This window comes from Triplophysa dalaica, chromosome 5 (assembly GCF_015846415.1).
Source record: "Triplophysa dalaica isolate WHDGS20190420 chromosome 5, ASM1584641v1, whole genome shotgun sequence".
Lineage (NCBI taxonomy): Eukaryota > Metazoa > Chordata > Actinopteri > Cypriniformes > Nemacheilidae > Triplophysa > Triplophysa dalaica.
This window is the reverse complement of record NC_079546.1, coordinates 13127354-13148125: the sequence shown is the minus strand read 5'-3', so window position 1 is coordinate 13148125 and position 20772 is coordinate 13127354. Positions and strand designations below refer to the sequence as shown.

Below are 20772 nucleotides of genomic sequence, written 5' to 3'. Positions count from 1 at the left end.
GATTTTGACAGATGTAGTTTATTTTACAACTGCATCTGACATTCATAATAACTACGGGACGATAGAAGAAATTGTACAGCTTACCCAAAGGTTTGAACCAGAAAAACAGATATACAGTTCAGGCTTAATGAAAAGTAAAATAGAGGACAGAGACGCTGGTGCACATATCTTTGTACCATTCCAGCAGTTAAGATTACGATACAATTGCATCAAGATTTGTGACGTATCATAGTTCCAGTGTAGAAATCCACAAAATAAAGTAACTTTGGTCAACAAACATCTAAAAAAATACCGGACATCAATATTATTGAATAACTTAGGAGCAAATCACTTTAGTCCAGTCCTGACATTTACAAACACATGTGCTTCTCAAATGCAATGCTCATGTGGCAGTCAGTGATGTCCAAAGCCCAGCTTTCGGACTGTGCCACTTAAACAAACACACACATTGACCTACAGTATCCTATGATGGTCAGCAACATCTATAGGCTAAACATAAATATGAACAGGGCACTTTCACACTGCAATTTAGAAAATATACAGCAGGAAGATCTATGGAGCAGATATTGGGCTTCCAGGAATGGGAGCAGAGTTTCAGGAAAGAGGTGTGTCGAGGATAAGAGGAAACTCAGAGAAAGCCAAAAAGTTCACTGTGAACGTCTAGTTCATCTTTGATTTGGTCACTGAAGGCCCTCCTCTAAAGATCCTTTCACCTGCCAGATCTTTACTGTCCGGTCACTAAAAAAAGAAAAAAGAGAGATTATAAAATTTTAATGTTCACTCTGCTTCTTACAAAAGCTTACTTCACACAGGTTTGTTCTTGTGAAAGAACTGTTACTCACTCTGAGGCGGTGAAGAGATGACTGCTGTTAGTGCAGATGTCATTGATGGCGCTGTCATGAGCCCTTATTTCTCCCAGGGCTCGGAGCGTGTCTGAGTGCCAGAACTTGAGCAGTCCGCCCCTGCAACTGCTCATAACAGCGCTGGAGCCCGGCACTATGGCCAGACCGCTGACCAGATCAGAATGAGCCTGCTCTACCTGCTAAAGTGATATAAAAAAAACATAAATGGTTGTTTTTGTTACCGTAATAAATGCATTCCTGAAAAAAAAACAGTATATGCTGGGTAAGGTATGTTTTGATACTGGTTTGACCAATATGGACCAGCACATAACCAGCTTAAACCAGCACATGACCAGCTCTAGACCAGCACATGACCAGCTAAGGACAAGCTTAAACCAGCACATGACCAGCTATGGACCAGCACATGAACCAGCTTAAACCAGCACATGACCAGCAATCCAAAAACATGGTTAAATTATTTAAGGTCAAGTAGAGTCAATTTTATTTTATAGCGCTTTCCATTGTTGCAAAGCAGCTTTACATACATTTTAATTTAAAATTATAATAGTAATAGATTAATATGTAAAACAAAAGGAAGACAGTATATCATATTAATATATGTTTCTGCAAGATTTTCTGTATGCCATGTACATTGATGAAACCTAACTGAAATAAATACTATGCTGGATTGTTAGAAAATGTCACTATCCTTGATTTATTTCATGTTCGTCATGTTGGCATTGAGCACAAAATATATATCTTATTGAAGTAGACATAAATACTTGCTTACATAAATCACTTATGTAACTTTAATTAGTTTGGTTTTATTAGTTTACAAATAAAGTGCCAGCTTATTATTAAACTAATTGGAATATATTTGTGGGTATAATTATTTCCAAGTAATGGACCTTTTGTGTTAAACTTTCAAGTTAGACCCACGCCAACAGCTAATTTGCCATAATCGTAATGGACAATTTAACTCTAAAACAAATGTAATATTATGATAAAATGTTACACACACCATCTGTTTGAGAAAACTGTACCACTAAAGCTGTATCACGGATTGCACAAATTAGGAACAGATTCTGTTATTTTAAAGTACATGTTGTCATTTTTTATTTAGCATTTTAACCACACTGTCAAGTAATTTGCAATGAAAAGTACAGACTAAGGCCGTGTTCACACTTGTCTTCGTTTTTAAAGATCAGTTCACACTTGTTTTCTTTTTTAAAGCCTCAGTTTTACATTAAAATCCTATGGAGTAAACCGTATTTACGTATTTACAGTGTCAACATCTTTTTCTGGAGCTCAGAGTGCATTTGATGTTGAAAAAAGTTAGACTTTTCTGAAAAAACGCCATACCTCAAGCAACTTTTTCAAAGCTAATCAATGACCAATTCCATAACAACATGCGAGGAACGTGATGTGTCAATATGACACATCATGTGAGCATAGTTAATTAAAAAATGTATGTTTCATTTTCACTTTCAATCATTTCTGATTGCATTTCTAGCGAGAAATGAAAATTGTAGTTTTGAAATGTGATTGGTTATTTCAAAGACGCTATTCGCTTATTAATCAAATAGACTTCCGTAATGCTCCCTCGTGAAGCCTGTCTCTCTAAGCAGCCTTCCTGCACAAACGCTATCTTTGAACATTGCCGGCTGCTATTTGAAGTCAAGTGTGAAAACAGCCTTAAAGCGTTATGAAACACAAAACAATATTTAATTAGATGTTAACAGAGTTGGTTATGTTGCAAATCATAGAAAACAATGTTAGCTAGTCGCGTTGTTAGAGCACCCATCTCCCATGCCGGACCGATCGCCGGTTTGAAGCCCGCTCATCACGGATGCGAGCAAGCCCAGGACAGTAGTAAACTGTATTACTCGGGAAAACGTTTAGAAATGGAGAGAAGTAGGCTTTTGGACTCGTTCGTGAAGGCAGTCTGTGTCAGGAATGCGGTACGATAACATGAGGACTTTTCTATTTCTTCAAATGCGGTAACTGTCATATTTTAACAAGAACAGTTATACTTGCATTTTGATAAAAATAAATACTCATATAACATTTAAATTTCTTTAATAAAGCTGTGCCTTGAATGTATGATTCATGTAATGACCATAAAACAGGTATTGACTTTCGGTTGAAAAAAAAAGGTTGCATTTTTCAAAACAACAGTGAGGTTCACTATAGCTGAAAATGGGGGATCATGACCCTTTAAAGCTCAACACAAAGAAATATTGAATGTATAAATGCTACTTTATCTTATGTTCCACATTTTTTTGAACTGTGCAAACAGAACTGCAAAAAACTGTGTAGGTGTTTACCGATCAGTGTGAATTAGCATCTACGCAGCAAAGATTTACAGTGGATGTGTCATCCTGCACTTTAAATGCTTCCACTCTGACTAATTTCTTATTTGTTTTTAGTAAAATGTCACACACTGTAGTTGCAGTACTTTATAAATTACAAAGTTTAAAAATAAATCCAATAGGAGATTGTAAGCAAAAGACGTATGTGTCTTACATCATATGTGTGGGTGCATGATGGTGGGAAAAGGATGGGTTAAAAATATTTTCAGTTTGAGATACAATGCTCTAGAATGAACTATTTTCTATCAATCTGATGAGCTTTGATAAGGCAGAAGTAATATATTCTTAAACGGCCTTACCGACAACATTTTTTGTTTTTTGCTACATAATGTTAAACGGATGGTTCACCGAAAAAAGGAAAATTCTGTCATCATTTACTCAGCCTCAAGTTGTTTCCAACATGCATGAATTTCTTTGTTCCATTGAACACAAACGAGTATATTTAAAAGAATGGTTGTAACCAAAAAGTTCTGAGGTACAACTGACTTCTATATTATAGAAGTGTACTATAGTGGTCAGTGGGACGGTTTGATTTCTATTGTTATAAATATATTATTTTGTGTTCAACAGATCCAAAAATGAATGAAGGTTTAACACAACATGAGAGTGAACAAATTAATTTTCATTTTTGGGGCAACTGTTTCTTTAAGAAAAGCCTCCATGTTGGCAACATACCTAATATGCCCGAAAAATGCTGCACAGAGGACCCCAACAGGGTTTGAAACTGATCCATTGTGTTTGCCATCAGTCAGCAAAGATACCCTTCCTTCCCTCAGTTCTTACCTTTTGCAGCTGTTTGCCGGTCAAATCCCATTTCTTAATGCAGCAGTCTCTGCCAGCGGTAAACAGAGAATCGCTTTGTATTGCCAGAGCCTCCAGGCCGTCATGATGGGCAGAATCAAAATAGTGTGTGGCACCGATGCTCCCCTGAGCACCTTCCACCACATCAAAAATCTGCAACGCAAACGAAATGACTTAGAGACGCATCACAAAGTCTTAAAGAGTCCAAAAGCATTTTCTTTCACAATGTGTTTAATGATCCCGATTGCACATTAAAGCCGTATCACTGGTTTAAACTATTCATTTTGTTAAGGCAACCACAAATGAGCCGCAACAGCTTGTGAAACTGTGCGTGAGCTGTGACCAGAAGGTGAAAATTATCATATGGAGATCAGCATACGCATTTACGACCCAAGAGGCATCTGTGTTAGTTCACAAACAGTGTTTCAGAATGTCTGAACGTACTTTTACAGTATGATCTTTTGAGCCTGTGATGACCATATCTTGACCCTTTCCCATCTGGTCTACCGTAAGGCACACTACCGATCCCAGGTGTCCCGTCAGTTTACCAGTGGAAACAAACCTGAAGACAGAATTTAATAACATGAAAATGTGTAAGTGGAGAGTCCGAAAATATCCAAACGATGGCCTTTAGTGAAACTATTTCTGCAAAGTCTTCTGAAACACATAAAAGGGAATGGCCTTCTCTTGCCACAGGAGGCGCTATTTGGCACGGCAACCGCTGAAAGAAAACTGGATAGTCCACGCAATTAAAGCCCAGTTAGTCAACTTTTGTTAACATAAAATAATGCAAGTATGCATGTTACTTATTTTTAATGGTTATCAGGTCTTTAAAATCTTTGCTCAACTTTGGTATAAATATCATAATAAAAAAATGTCTTGTTAATGAAAATAAATTAAAACACATTTAGGCAACTTTATAAAAACAAATGTTTCATTATCTTTAGAAAATCATAGTACCTCCTTAAGTCCCACATTCTGACTGTGTTGCCTGATGCAGCATACAGGAATGTGGCAGAGGGATTCAAGGCGATCTGGTTTATCTGGTTTTCTCCCGGTGGTATGCCAACAGAACTGCTGCTCATAGAAGCACATGTGTCACCTTGAGACACCTGTCCGGATGAACTAAAGGACAGAGATTGAGGGCTGTAAGTGATCATCCAGAACAATTAAAAAACATCAGAGAATATTAGGCTTTAGTCCCTGAAATACCAGCAGAATAACTCACGTGAGGGTGCGGATGCATTTGGCAGAGTCCCGGATGTCCCACACTTTGATGTAGGCAGTGGAGACGCTGAAAACCAGGCTGGAACAGTATCGGACTGACACCACACTGCTAGGGTGATCTCCAAGAGACATGATCTCCTGACCCGTTACTAGGTTCCACACTTTACATGTGCGATCTACCATAAAAAGACCATTCACATGATAAATACTGTATACTGTATAGTTGTCCATAATATTTGAATAAAACAAAGTTGACGAATATGTGAAAAATGAACAACATGGACCAATTTTAGGGTGCTTTTAAAGTCATTTTTGGAACTTAAATGTCACGTCTCTACTATTAAAAGCACACAGGACATTCTGCTGAATTTCTTTTATGTGTTCAATAGAGTTAAAAACCTACAAGTTTGGAGGGTTAGATTTAAGATTAATTCACTGTTTATTGTTCTTATAAGTATTTCTAGTGTAAATGAAAGTGAATAGAGCACAAATACATGTACAGTATAGTATATACAGTGATAAAACCGTATAGAATTGCCATACTAAGTTGTGTTAACATATAGCATTTGTTAAAGGGATAGTTAACCAAAATGAAAATTCTGTCATTGTTTACTCAACATTATGTCATTCCAAACCTTTATGTCTATCTATGTTCTTTATTTATAAATTGAACACAAAGGAATATATTTTGAAGAATGCTGGTAACCAAACTACATTGGGTCCCCATTGACTTCCATTGTATGGACACAAAACCCCTGAGACATTTCTCAAAACGTCTTTTTTTGTCTTCTACAGAAGAAAGAGTCATATACTGTACATGTTTGAACAACATGTGTTTAAAAAAATGATGACAGAATTTTTATTTGTGGGTAAACTATCCCTTTAACACAGCGTTTTAACAGTTTACTTATATTTTAAGCTCACTAGTTGCGTTCATGACACTGTTTTAACCGTCTTCTCATGACTTGATTTACACGATTCATCCCTTAAAGCAAATAAGATCTACCAACAAACCTGAAATTTTAAGATTTTTTATCAAATAGGATCAATAAGATCTCATTCTGGACGGAGCTACCCATGAAAAAAATAATAATAAGGGTGTGACAAAATATCTTCTCATTTACTGCAGTATTGGCTTTATGAAAGAGAAGTCATTTATTGCTTTATTTTGTTTGTTTAGATCATGGTGCTGTTAATATCTCTTCAAAATGTCATGAAGTTGAATGTCTGACCCTTTGAACCAGTGAAGAGAAGATCATCAGTCGAGTCCACACACAACAGGGCTTTAGCATGACCCTCGGCCACGTGCGCGCACTGTAGTTTGGCTGCTCGACTGGACCGGGCTGCTTGAACTGGGTTTAATGCGCTTCTGGATCAAAGACACACACACACATACAATACTGATATACTATCCAAAAGACTAAAGGAAAAATAACCTTGTCAAGTTATTCGCATAATATGTTGACTACTTCATCAAAATATTTAGATAAATTAATATTTGACACCGAATAAATATTTAAAGATCATTTGAGTTTGTCAGCGTGTCCAAAATAAACATGACATGTTTTCAATGGCGTTAATATTTTTCACTCTTATCCTTTGTACAGAATACATGAAGCAGTTAAGTCTGAAACAGCTAAAAGATATTCTGACAGACAAATAGTTCAACATTTCTTGATGAAAACGTGTGAATCTTTTGAACCTTATTTCCCCAGTGTTCACACTGTTTTGTTCAACTCCTGTGATTAGAAATATATTTTCATTATAGGAAGCCGAAATTAGCATCACCCATGTGCCCGCAGTGTGATGCAGATTTGCCATTGACCCATTTCTTTTGTAGCCTGATGGCAGGGAGACCGATGGTAACTCTCAAAAGAATGTTGGCAGTCAAATAGGGATTTGCGCCAACACACACTGCAGCGCTCTCCTTAAAATTTGAATTTGTCTTCGTTGATGTTTTTGTCAAAAAGAATGCTAATACCAACATAGTTGACTTAGAAAAGTCAGCGACCAAAAGCAATTAATATACAGTTAAATGATTTGACATCTTTACTGGTTGGGATACAGTATATGAGTTACTGTACTGTATTTTACTGTATGTGATTCAATGCACCACCTGGTGGATATTGTGTGAAGCACAACAAGTTTAAATTCTAAGCATGTGTGCTGGAGTGGAGTGTGTAATGCATTTTAGGTTGATGCTTAAATGTTATTATGTGGTTATGTTTTGGTCCAAGTCTGAATAGCTCATTACCAAATCCTGATGATATTCTGGTCTCTAGATATAGCTTCTACATTATAGTATATGCAAGCCCCCCTTCTATGCAGAAACATGATCAAAGATGACAAAAAAGTCACAAAAATACTGTACATCACATCTATCCTCAAAAAGCTGTAAAATTTTAAATTTCATTCATGTTTTTGAGCAAACTTTGCGGTATGAGTTGTGCCCTGAAATGTTATACTTCTACTCATTCTTATTCTTGGTAAAATTACAGGATTCTCAGCCAGATTTTACCCTCCTGAGAATCTTAGAGAAAATCGTGTCCATGACCTCGATTGGGTCAGATTTTTGGTACACCTCCCGATCTGCTCTGAGAAAGTAGGGATGGCCGCGATCATATCAAACATGTTTAATATTTAGGTTTTATAAATCAGTGTGATGACGTTGGTACTTTTACAACAACCAATTAGAGACAAGACTGCAAGATGACGGAGTGACTGACAGGACAGTAATAATGTAAATGCAGTGCGTTGGAAAGCTGAGATGAAGAGATTTCAACAGTGTGTTGAAATGTGGCAACATTACAAATACCTATGTAATATGTCCTTAAGTTGTCGCTTCGCAATGTCCATTGTGTTCTGTATTTTACATAGTGAACACAAGCTGTTGCTTCCTCACACAACTTTATTTAACTGCTACCAGAAACAAAACATCCCTGCATGACCACCAGTTGACATAACGGCATACTATCACTAGATGTCCCCATGCCATCACACTATTTACATCTGATTTCTGATGAAATCACATGATACCCGTGTCCTCTGGTGCACTAATCTTAAAATGATCTTGTAGTGTGTTATGTGACAGAAATGTCAAATATTTTGTTTGAGCATGGTTAAGATTTTTAAATAAGAGAATCTATCAAGATTATCCTTATATGTGTGCTGCAACCAGATTTTATAATCGGTCAGGATATTAAAAGTCCTGTAATCTGAGCCAGGCCTTAAGTAATAAAGTCCAACTTTTTGTTTCGAATTTAGCAGCGAATTAACAATATGAAGATGAATTCTTACTGTTTGTCCTGGGTTCTGGTTCTGTCTGCAGGGTTTTGGCTTTTCTCCTGAGCTCTCCTGCGGGTGACAGGCGAGCGATCCAGAAGCCTCCTTTCTGTTGCCGTAGGAGATCTGGCACTGGAGCTGTAAAAAAGAAACTCTGAATGAAAATCCCCAGAAATACTGACAGTTAAGTTAGTTCTAGATAAAGTGAGTATCTGAGGACACAAGTTTTGTATTCAAATCAAAAAGGTTTAGACAACAAGAGGTTGAGTAAATACATATAATACTTTTATGTGTCCATATTTTCTTGGCACAACAGATTATTTGTTAAGCAAAGACTTACGCAGCATTTGGTTTGGATGTTAAACTTATTGCGTCTCTGTCTTTTAAGTGGGCTGCAGGGTCCTTATGACTGTCTGGACCCACTACAGGAAGCAGGGGGGCAGAGAAATCTTCTGGTGGGACATCAGGGTCTCCAGTGTTGGCGTACAACAGCTCCATTTGAGTTGTTGTTCTTCTACGAGCCTAAATCCATTATACATTTCAGAGGAAAATAAGGACTTTACTTATGTTTTAAATGATGATCATTTATTAAATGCTTATTATTATCCATTTATTAAACCGTGGATACTGTGGTAGGCAAAAGTAGAAAATATCAAACTAAAGACTAATCATCATTATGTATATTACGTAGAAATTGTGTTTATGAACTAGCAAGAAAGGTAATACAAGATTGGGAGACAGTTAGGTTTGTACAAAACAGACTCTACTTTAAAGACCTATGGACGGGTTTTACAAATGTAGTTTTTTTATCTTGGCATTTGGAAAAGGATTTGAAACAGGTTAGAGTAAAATTTGGGTTAGGACAAAGATTTTTTCTACTGGCGGTTCACAGTCATTGGCATAAGAAGAATTCTTATTCGGTCAAACATCTGTTTGGCTTAACATTTAAGCAGATGTTATTAATACGTTTAGCCTATTTTCGTGGCAGAGAAGGTCTGTAAATGGTGGTAAATTTTATTAAACTTAATCTTTGTAATTCACTAACATACACATGCCCTCAAAACTAACAGGCACTCAATAAAAGTCAAAACTCATGAATTCATGGGGTAACGTGTATATATCTGTTTGTTTTACCTTACTCCTGACTTTGGTTTCTCCACAAAGCTTCACGAGATCTGAAGCCAAAGAACTAGAAGAGACAAAAGAAGTATTCAGTTATCAGATTCTGCATTGTTGAAAAGCAGCTTTACAGAATGTATAGAACCAACAGAATATAAAGGAAAAAAACAACAAGATAAAATACGGAAGAAAACAAATAATGGAAAATAGGAAAATTACATGATTTTTTATCAGAAAAAAACTGATTTAAAGGAACAGCCGACCAAAAAAAATGTCTTTGAAGAATGCAAACAGTTCTAGGGCACTTATCTCAACCATTGTAATTTTTCCTACTATGGTCAATTGTGGCAAAGAACTGTTTGGTTAACAGCATTCTTGCAAATATCTTTCTCCGAGTTCATTTAAAGTTAGTTTTACAGATTTGGAACAACTCAAGGGTTAGTAAATGATGACAACATTTTTATTTTTGGGTGAACTGCCCCTTAAAACGGTCATATGCTGTGAAAACGTGTTTTTCTGTGTCTTTGGTGTGTTCTTAGTTGCCCATGCATGTATTAGACACGTAAAATTATTTATATATTAGGTATGGTTTGTAGATTACAGAACATCAAGACTTGCCTTTTCTCTGTTGTCGGAGTCTGAGATGATTCATCACTGCTACTGTCATCACCGTTCTCTGAATAAGCACAATGACACACACAAATACACTTCAGCATTAGAAAGCGCTCTTTAACTTGTTAATGTCAGTAAACAAGTGTTATTCAAGTGACATGCATCATGGTGTTTCATTTCAATCCTGAATTCAAAAGAACTAGAAGAGAGCTTTGCATGGTGGGGAAAAACCAGGACGCCAGCATTAGGGTAGAAAACGCATTTCCACCAACCATCTAAAAATGCATGGGGTTTAGAGACAATGTGGGGATTTCAGATGTAAAGTAAATACGTCCCTTTGCAAATCTAATCAAAGAGGCCACAATATTAACCAGAAGGTCAGATGTATGTAGAATTAGAAAACTTGCAATTGCATATGAACAATCCGACGGCATGTTTTTCCACCTGAGTAGTAACTTTAGTTAATAGTAAAGCTGGGAAATCTGCTAAAAATTTCATTAAAATTAATATCGATAGTAATAAACTGAATTTCTTGGTTCTATCCGTGTTTCTGAACGTAGTCCATGTTTATATAGTGTAAAATAAAACAAAGAATATCAATAATACTCAATATGGAGCTCTTCACTATTTAATAATACTGGATTTCTCTAACAAAACACAAGTCAAAGTCTTCCACAGGTCAACATTGAAAGCTTTCTATTGTGTTTCTATATGCAATACTTCAGTTGCTGTAAAGAGTGAAGTCCTTAGGTGAGTTTAGTCAAGAACCATGCAGCTCTATGCTACGGTTACTGTCTGCGGTTAGTCTACGGGAAACACATGCACAGGTGGACAACTCTAGTGGCCTTTACTTACCCGACGGCATGTTACCTAGTTCTGTTTGAATTCAGGCAACAAAAGACAAAAGCAAATTAAGATCAAACTTCAAAAGAACGAGCCAAAACCATGCTGTTTGCTAAACGCGCGTTTGCGATCATGTCAGACCTTGGAGAGCGTTTCCGAGGAGAGCGTCCAGCTCAGGGTTGAGTTCGGCTTTCTCTTTCAGCATATGAAAGAGCAGCTGGTTCTGAGTGGCGCTGTTGATCTCCGTCTGTTTCAAACGGCCCTCCATGACTTTGATCTGGGACTCTTTCTGTGCAGCTTGTAAGCCCTAAGAATAGTTTTGAAATTACAGAGCACAAAATTTGTATTTGCAATCATGGTCTTACTTGAAGAAGCTTTTACATTTTTAATCATCATGTGCGGACGAGTATAAAACTGAAACGCAATGTCAGCTTTTCACAATCCAATCAAATCCTGATGGAAAATCAAACCTTGTCATTTATAATATAGTATAATACTGTATATTATAATATAATATAATTATACTGCTTGTACATTATCTATCTTATTACAAAGCTACTTGGCACATGACAAAAAACTGGACATAAATGTCAATTTGAAATATTTATTAGCTCGTTTTTACCGAATGCAGAACTTCTGTGCGGAAAAGCCGTATACTTTTGGTTTTAAGGTAAGAAAAGACGTTCAAATGTCATAAACAGGAAATTTGGTTGAATAATTTTTAAATATAATTTCACATACGTTATTGAAAGATATATTCATATTTAACTTGTCAAAATAAAATCTGTTAAAATGATTTGCTTCATCCGGGTTACCGTGTTTTTAGTTTTGAAAGGTTCTTATCTGGGAATAACAAACGATGTCGCGAATGGCCAATCAGAATCAAGCATTCCAATGAGCCGTGTAATAAAATATAATAATGAATATCATAAAAAAAATTGTTATGTTAAATACGTACTTTATTTTGACTGATATTAAACAATGGTACTATATTTTTCTATATTCAAAGGTTTTAAGTATTATGCTTAAATGCCGATACTGACACAGTCACCAAATTGTAAATGTATAAAAAATATTTTCATTAAAATTTAAATCTATGGATCTCTTATCCAGTACCTTATTGATGGCCATTGACAGGAAGTGGTCGAGCAGGACACGTGCCTCCGATAGTGTGCATGAGCTGATCACAGCAGAAACATCCATTGTATCTCCTTCCTCCTATATTGACCAATTCACATAGAACAGTTTTAAACCACTGATTTGATCAAACAAAATGTATTTCATATCATGAACAACAATACAGTATGTGCAAGGTATGTAACTGCATATTGCCTGTTCTCTCTACACACCTTGGCCTCTTCCATCTGCATGATGTTGGCCTGGCAGTCAGCGATGCTGTCATTGATGTAGTCTATGTTAGCAGTCAGCGACTCAATCTCTTCAGTGAGAGAAAGGACGGTTCTGTCGGCATCCGTGTCCTCACTTGTGATCTTATCCCTCTTTCTCATAACCTTTTCATTGCGCTTGGTCAGCTCTTCACGTTGCTGTGGAAACAGAATTTAAATATTTGTTAATGTACTTAAAGCCATTGATTGGGCCTAAACTTTTTATTTACTTTTATAAATATATAAGCTGCATATTTTAACTAGATGCAATGTAATGTCATCATCAAGCAATTTTTGCTCCTAAATGGCAGTAAAATAATGTGCAAAACACAAATTCACTAACAGTCAATCTCGGTGAGGGCGGGGCTAACCAGCACTACACAATATCGTTGACAGATGCCGTTGGTTAGCAAAATAGGGGAACGCAACTGTTTAACCAACTACTTTACATGTTCAGTAGTATTTTTTTTAAATCAATATCTTTAAACGTCTGTCACCCAATCAGGATCAAGTTTTCAACAATGTTAAAACATTATACATAATATCTCAGTCATTGTTCAGCAAAGTTTTTTATTTAACGGAGTGCTGTTAAAATATTCATATTGTATGAAATCTAGTTAAAAGTTCAAAATCAATATCAACAGTCACCTTTAGCAGGCGATTCATTTCAGTCTCCATGTTACAGATGGTCAACCTCTGCATGATGATGTCACTAATACGACGCTCCAATGACTGCCATTTAGCCCGTGCCGACCTAGCAAAGTACACGCCTCCAGTTCTCATCAGGTATTTTCTGCAGAATAAATCACACTCGCTTCAGACTAGTCGCTCAAATGAACATTAAAGGTCATGCATGTTATTTTTCCAAAGTTAAATACTTTGACCAGACGGGAGTGTTCAAGAAACCTGTTTGTTTGGAGAGGCCATTGTCAAAGGCCTTCCCAACTTCACATTAAAGTAACTGACGTGTAATGAATCACACATTACCTTGTTCCATTTGCTGCAGTGGCCCCTGCGGTTTGTGGTCGAGACGTGCGAGTTGAGGACTCCTGCAAAGGCTCTGGTAAACTGATTTTACGGTTAACCTTGCCTGATGTGGGTCTCACCTGTCGCCTCAAAGCGGTTATCTGATGCAGGGAATAGATCAGACATTCGTTATATTTTATGATGGTGTTTTTGTTCCGGTTAGGAAATTAAGTTAAAGATTTTAATTTGATATTTAAAAGAAAAAAACGAATTGCAATGCTGTGATTTAGCACATTTAATGGGAAAGTTCAACCCAAAATGAAAATTCTGTCAATATTGACTCACCCTCTTATTTTTTAAAACATGGAAGACTTTCATTCTTCTGCAAGCACGAAAGAAGAGATTTTGAAGAATGTTGCTAACCAAAGAGGCGCTTCACATTTCGTGTGAAAACGCAAGCCGCACTGCTTTCTCATGCGGCATTCTGAAAAGTTGAGCTATTTTCATCTTGATGAGGCACCGATGCGGCTGAAAAATGTATGCGAGTCAATTCATTTAATATAACGAATACGTGAGCAGAAAGGACGCAAAATGTCAATTGGGCTTAACAGTGGCAGTACCCATTGACTTACATTAAATAGACAGGTAAGCACTGTATGTGAATGGGTACCGCCATCGTTAGGTTTCTTTTGCGTAACATTCTTTTAAATATCATCTTTTATGTTCTGCAGAAGAAAGTCATATGTGACCCTGGACAAATGTCTTATGGGTTGAAATTTGTATATTTACATAATCTGAAATCTGATAAATAAACTTTATATTGATGTATGAGTTGTTAGAATAGGACAATATCTGGCTGAGATACAACTGTTCAAAAGTTATGGAATATGAGAGTGCAAAAAAAACAAAATATTGAGAAAATTGCCTTTGAAGTTGTTCATCTGGGGCACTGTGGCAGGCCATCCACACACACAAATAAAGTTTTTATATACAGCGGGGGAAATAAGTTTTTGACACATCAGCATTTTTATCAGTAAGGGGATTTCTCAGTGGGCTATTGACACAAAATTTCCACCAGATGTAGCCATCAAGCCAAATATTGAATTCATACAAAGAAATCAGAACATTTAAGTATACAAGTTTAGTCATAACAAATAAAGTGAAATGGCACAGGGAATAAGTATTGAACACACTTTATTTAATACTTTGTAGAAAAGCCTTTGTTGGTGATTACAGCTTCTAGACGCCTCTTGTATGGAGAGACCAGTCATCTGCATTGCTCAGGATTTATTCTGGCCGATTCTTCAACACAAATGATCTTTAAATCTTGAAGGTTCCTTGGGCCTCTTTTATGAACTTTGATCTTCAGTTCTCTCCATAGATTTTCTATGGGATTTAGGTCAGGTGATTGACTGGGTCATTCAAGCAGCTTGCTTTTCTTTCTTTGAAACCACTTCATTTTGTCCTTGGCCTTGTGTTTGGGATCATTGTCTTGCTGAAATGTCCACCCGCTTCTCATTTTCAGCTTTCTGGTAGATGACAGCAGATTTTTATCCAGAATGTCCCGGTACATTTCTCCATTCATCCTGCCTTCAATAATATGAAGTCTGCCAGTACCCCTTGCTGAAAAGCAGCCCCAAACCATGATGCTATCACCCCCAAACTTAACTGTTGGTATGGTGTTCTTGGGGTGGTGGGCAGTGCCATTTCTTCTCCAAACATGGTGTGTAGAATGACTGCAAAAAAGTTCAATTTTGCTTAGATCTGACCATACTATAGTCTCCCAATAATCCACAGGCTTCTCAAATGCTCTTTAACCGAGCCTCAACATGCTTTTTGTTCAGCAATGGAGTCTTGCGTGGTGAGCGTGCATGGATGCCATGGCGGTTCAGTGCATTGCTTATAGTTTTCTTTGAAACAACAGTACCTGCTGATGCAAGGTCTTCCTGAAGTTCTGCCCGAGTGGTTCTTGGCTCTTGGAGAACTCTCCTGATTATTTTTTGGACTCTCGGACAGGGATCTTACGTGGAGCACCTGATCGTGATCAGTTTATGGTGAACTGAAGCTCTTTCCATTTCCGGATAATGGCCCCCACAGTGCTCACAGGAACATTCAGCATTCTGGAAATGCGCCTATAACCATTCCCGTCAAAATGCTTTTCAACGATAAGCTTACGAAGTCTACAGAGAGTTCTTTGCTTTTACCCATCATGAAATCTTTCTTGTGTGCCTCCTAGGTAATGAGAAGCCTTTATAGGCCATCAATTAGGACTAAAGCAGCTGTTATCAATTAGTACTGATAGGGAGCAGGGTTTCTCTCTCAATACTGACATATTTCAGGTGATCTCCTGGCTTTCTATGCCATGTTGCACCTTGTTACCTTCATGTGTTCAATTCTTATTCCCTGTGTCATTTCACTTTATTTATTATTACTGAACTTGTATACTTAAATGTTCTGATTTCTTTGTATGAATTCAATATTTGGCTTGATGGCTACATCTGGTGAAAAATTTGTGTCAATAGCCCACTTAGAAATCCCCTTTCTGATAAAAATGCTGATGTGTCAAATACTTATTTTCCCCGCTGTATTTAAGGTAGGAAATTTACAAAATATCTTCATGTAACATGATCTTTATTTAAAATCCTAATGATTTTTGGCATAAAAGAAAAATCGATAGCTTTAGCCCATACAATGTATTATTGTCTTTTATTAAAAATGTTCTCGTGCTACTTAAGACTGTTTTTTTGTGATCCAGGATCACATATATGTTTAAACTGGCAAGCGAGTGTGTAAATGATGACAGAATTTTCATTTTTAAGATCAATAGAGCTCCATACAGTACAATTTGTATTAAAGAGTAACTATTACAATTTACAATGTCCTTAAAATTACTTTCCTGCAGTGTGTAATGTTGCTGTGTGTGAATGTAAGCAGTATGACAATTGTAAAGCCAAAAATGAACGAATAACAATGTAATTGGCTTTGGAAAAACGAGTTGACTCTGAATTATGCGAACAGAGTCATCTGTCATTCTAATTTAAGTTCCGGGTAAGAAGCGTCACTCAGTGTAACGCTCGCCTATGTGCCATTTGCGACACAGCACGCGGTAGACCAATCACAGCAAACCATCTAACCCATCAGATCAGAGTAGGCTGATAGACAGGAGAGGATAAGACAAATGAATCGCCGAACGAATCATTTTTTGAGTCAGTCAAGAAGTAAGCCAATGTATTAATAACTGCCTATTATTAGAAAATAAAAGTGTTTTTACACCGTGTACGTAAACTTGTTGTTAGACACTCCATAAACCAAAGAAGCACCTTAGAAATCATAAAATATTTACTCTTTAATAATAAATAATTGGGTCACCTCATCTGTCCTCCTGCGCAGGATAAGCTCCTGTTGTCTCTTTTGTGCCTCAAGCTGCCTCAGCTGGTGCTAAAACAGAAAAATGCGTGAAAGAGAAGTGGTTAAAGTGCGAGTCCGAGCATATCCCATAATCCCCATGAGCTGTTCGAGTGGCAATGTTTTACCTCCTGTTTGCGTTGGTCTTTCTTTAGTGTGGCAATCTCTCGGTTCCGGAGGGTTTCTGTGGCTCGGTTCCTCTCCTGTTGCTCTTTCATATGTTTCATCAGACCCACCTAAAGGCAATAGAGTCAACATGACATCTGATAGTACCAATTTCATAAAAACATGAATAAACAGCATGTTGTTTGGGGAGTTTGGAGAAGTTCCATGTATGTTAAATAGTGGTCCGTAAGACATTTGAGCGAGGTTACGAGCGCTTTTCTGGTGTGTTGCCAATAGTGTTGATATGCTGATGCTTGGTGGTTTAATTGTTTTCTTCCTTTATTATAAAAATATAATAAATATGTAATATAGAAGATAAAATAATTTCAATTTTAAAATTTAAGAAAGTTTCTTAGTGGCATCCCCTACAAGTCTCAATATTCTTATATACTGTACTGGAAATTTTTTGACATCTTTTATCGTCTGCTAAATCAGAACGGTTAGAAGAAAACACATAGCACCTCAACAACGCACATGATTTGAGGTATTATGTCTTAGTACAGACAGTGCGGTACATATAACAAAAATATGCAATGATAAAACTAAGCAAACATACTTTGGTTTTCTTCATCTCGCTCACTTCCTGCTGCAGTTTCTTGAGCTGTTTCTCATACTGTGATTGGTTCTTCAGCAGGCGGGCGTGCTCCTTCTGTGCTGACTGTAGTTTCTGCAGCTCCTTATTCATGGAGTTCAGTTTCTTCTCGTATTCTGACTTTATCTTTTTTGCTTTCTCTTCCGTACAGGACTCCACAGAGCCTGTATAAAAATATTGACTTAAAAAGTACCTTTGTGATTTAACTGACAAAGCTTTTATCACCATTCCAGTCAAGTTGTTTCCCATCAATACCACTAGAAGGCGTTACAGATAAGGATGGGAATGCTTGCCTTGCATATTTAATTCCAATGCTTTGTTTAGTATTTTGCATTTTTGGTAATGATGAGTTTATGAGTGTCTTGTGTGCATGTTGTACCCATGTTGTGCAGCACGCGGTCCCTCTCCAGCTGCGTGTCTTTGATTTTGCTCTGCAGCATCATGAGTTTCTGTTCGTACTGTTGTTTAAGCGTGTGCAGGCGCCTCTGACTGTTCTCAAGCTCGTCGATCAGTCGCTGCTTGATGGCAATCTCACACGTGATGTTGGCCAGGTCTGCCTGGAAGTCATCTGTCAACACATTCACAAAACAGAAAACACAGATTCGATCACCAGACAGGCAACAGTGGACAACTTGATTTAACTAGGTTTCTTAAAGTTTTACCTTTTTCTTCCAGCTCAGAGTCTGACTCATCAGAGCTCTCCACCTCCATCTCATCCTCCTCTTCATCTCCATCTGCCTCCTCAGCTTCATCATGATCACTCCCATCCTGCGGTCATTACAGTACACTACCATTAGCACCAATGTCTGGCTTATTTTCACAGTAACCACATGTATTTGATATATGCCAAGATCGTAAGACTACTGAAAAACAGTAAACTGTAATATTAAATATGTAATGATTAGGTAATAAGTAAATGGTCAGTTTTCCCTTTATATTCAACAACTTTGTTGCCTTGGAATTATATACACTACCAGTCAAAAGTTTTAGGACACTTGAGTAAAATGTTTCTCATTATTTAAAAAAATCTGAAGGCGTATGCTTAGATGCCTGAAAAAAGTTTAGGAGAGAAAACTATAATTTTGCAAAGATACATGTTTTCATGACAAATTAAATAAACATTTTATTTATTAAATTTTACTTTTGAAATGGATGGCTGTAAATATATAATGAAGAAAGAACAGCCAATAAGAACACAGAATAGACGGGAACTCTTTAAATACTGTTTAAAAAAAAACTCAGGTTGAGACCTCGAGAAACTGCTGGATAAAATGACTCTAGTTCTACAGTTCTACACTCAAGATGATGAAATATTTACATTTAGTCATTTATCAGACACTTTTATCCAAAGCGACTTGCAAATGAGGTAAACAATGGAAAATGACGTTTTATTTTTTTAATTTCCATAGTTCCTTTTGTTTTATTTCATAATTTTGTGGAATTAAGTGTTTGGAAAAAAATTTGGAAAAAATATGAGAAGTGACCTAGTGTCCTAAAACTTTTGACCGGTAGTGTAGTAAGGTTTGCATTTTTTTCAAAATTGAGTTATTCCCATATTCTTTTTCAGTGACAACCTCTTTACATCATGTGATGTTGTTTTTCTATTTCAAATGGAATGCCAACACTTTTAAACTCCCATAATCTAAAAACTGCTCAGAATGCAGATAGAACATAAGTCCAAGGCAATGATTTGTTGACTTTTCACAAAGAAATGACTGGGCAACTGATGAACTTAAGTTATCAAGTTATTCTCTTATTTAACTTCTGATGTAAATATTTAATAACATTTCACATTCACTATTTAACCCAATAGCCCTATGTGCTCTACAAAAACCTTAACACAATCCATGTTAATAATACAAAGTAAAACATTCTTAGATATTTGGTTAACCATCTAACAACAGATTTTGTTTAATATAAATGATAATTTTAGTTTGACAAAATGGAGTCTGTAAAAACATACTGCCTCTGGTTCCTCATTGGCTCTATCTGAGGGCTCCTTGTCCTGTTCATTATCCGGCCCCTCCTCCTTTATGACACTGAATAACATGATGAGAAATATTATTAGAACCAAAGACCACATTTAAGACTGACACATCCGAAGAAGGGAACCCTCAGCCCAGAGATGTGGTTTAAGATTCTATGAACTGAAAGTTGTCTGCTTAAACAACTTCTGTTCCCCATCAGTCATATATAGTAAAATCCCCAAATTTTCATAGGATCCTTAAAACAAACAAATGAGAAAACCTGATTAAACCCAATTCCAGATTAAATTAAGTTTAGATCTGTAACACTTTACAAGTTTTAACAACAGCATAACACTTCCACAGTGGACTACAGAACAATATTTCTGCTCTATATATCTATCTTAGTTTATGGTCATTTAGAGTTTACAAATAGATATTTAAAATAAAAAGGGCAATATATTAGTTAATTCACAATAAAAGAAGTGTACTGTACAGTGTTAACTAATATAAACATATAAAAATGTAAAATATAATATAAAATAATATAAATAATATAAAATTGTTCCTGTAGTTCATGTGATCTAATGCATAACGAATAATGAATGAAAATAACCTTATAAACCTTGTAAAGTGTTATAAATCATTGCTTCATTAAATCAAATATTCCAATGTAAAATCAAAGCAAGCTCACTTCTGCTCACTACTTTCATTATTGATCAAACATTATTTTAGAATACGAGACATGTATTAGTAGCTGCCGTTGTATCTTCCCAGTAAGGTTGTAACAAATGCAGAAAATAAAGAAATTTGATGAATCTAGTGTGATGAAACTAAAGTCATTAATTCACTGAAGTTGGTTGTGTTATATCAGAGAAAAACGAGGAAAGAACAACGGATCGGCTTTTTCATGGCATTGTGACTACTACGGTTAGTGGAAAACGGCATTTAGCGACTTTTCCCAACCTGACATTCTCAAGATCCTCGTGAACAACTTCATCCATCTGCTGGAGTCTTCAGGAGTGAAGGGTTGGATTGAAGAGTGAGGTGAGGATGAGAAAAATCAAAGTCCCAATAATGACGGTAGAACAGAACATTTTAGGGACAAGCTAAACTTTTACTAAGTCACTTTGGTAATACTACTAGCCTACTTTGTTTGATGTACTGTGTAGATGCTGTAATGCTGTTTGGTCTGAA

The 20772-nt window shown here is 36.5% G+C and overlaps 1 protein-coding gene across 3 annotated transcripts in view; it reads right to left on the bottom strand.

Annotated features, from left to right (window-relative positions):
* LOC130420571 (kinesin-like protein KIF21A) overlaps positions 1–20772 on the bottom strand; it is a 45963-nt gene continuing 25191 nt past the window's right edge. The window contains exons 12-35 of one of the 3 annotated variants that reach the window (XM_056747933.1): positions 20542–20589; positions 19575–19650; positions 18274–18379; positions 17991–18179; positions 17576–17775; positions 16983–17090; positions 16819–16887; positions 13471–13610; positions 13132–13276; positions 12448–12642; positions 12215–12316; positions 11240–11405; positions 11111–11131; positions 10262–10319; positions 9659–9713; positions 8865–9046; positions 8540–8662; positions 6475–6611; positions 5244–5418; positions 4976–5140; positions 4460–4577; positions 3998–4168; positions 843–1042; positions 1–738 (exon numbers count right to left, since the gene is read on the bottom strand). In XM_056747933.1, coding sequence (XP_056603911.1) covers positions 681–738; positions 843–1042; positions 3998–4168; positions 4460–4577; positions 4976–5140; positions 5244–5418; positions 6475–6611; positions 8540–8662; positions 8865–9046; positions 9659–9713; positions 10262–10319; positions 11111–11131; positions 11240–11405; positions 12215–12316; positions 12448–12642; positions 13132–13276; positions 13471–13610; positions 16819–16887; positions 16983–17090; positions 17576–17775; positions 17991–18179; positions 18274–18379; positions 19575–19650; positions 20542–20589 — 3007 coding nt within the window. In that variant the 3' untranslated portion in view covers positions 1–680. The remainder of the gene's footprint in view (positions 739–842; positions 1043–3997; positions 4169–4459; positions 4578–4975; positions 5141–5243; positions 5419–6474; positions 6612–8539; positions 8663–8864; positions 9047–9658; positions 9714–10261; positions 10320–11110; positions 11132–11239; positions 11406–12214; positions 12317–12447; positions 12643–13131; positions 13277–13470; positions 13611–16818; positions 16888–16982; positions 17091–17575; positions 17776–17990; positions 18180–18273; positions 18380–19574; positions 19651–20541; positions 20590–20772) is intronic. The other 2 variants (XM_056747934.1, XM_056747935.1) reach the window with 2 other exon arrangements.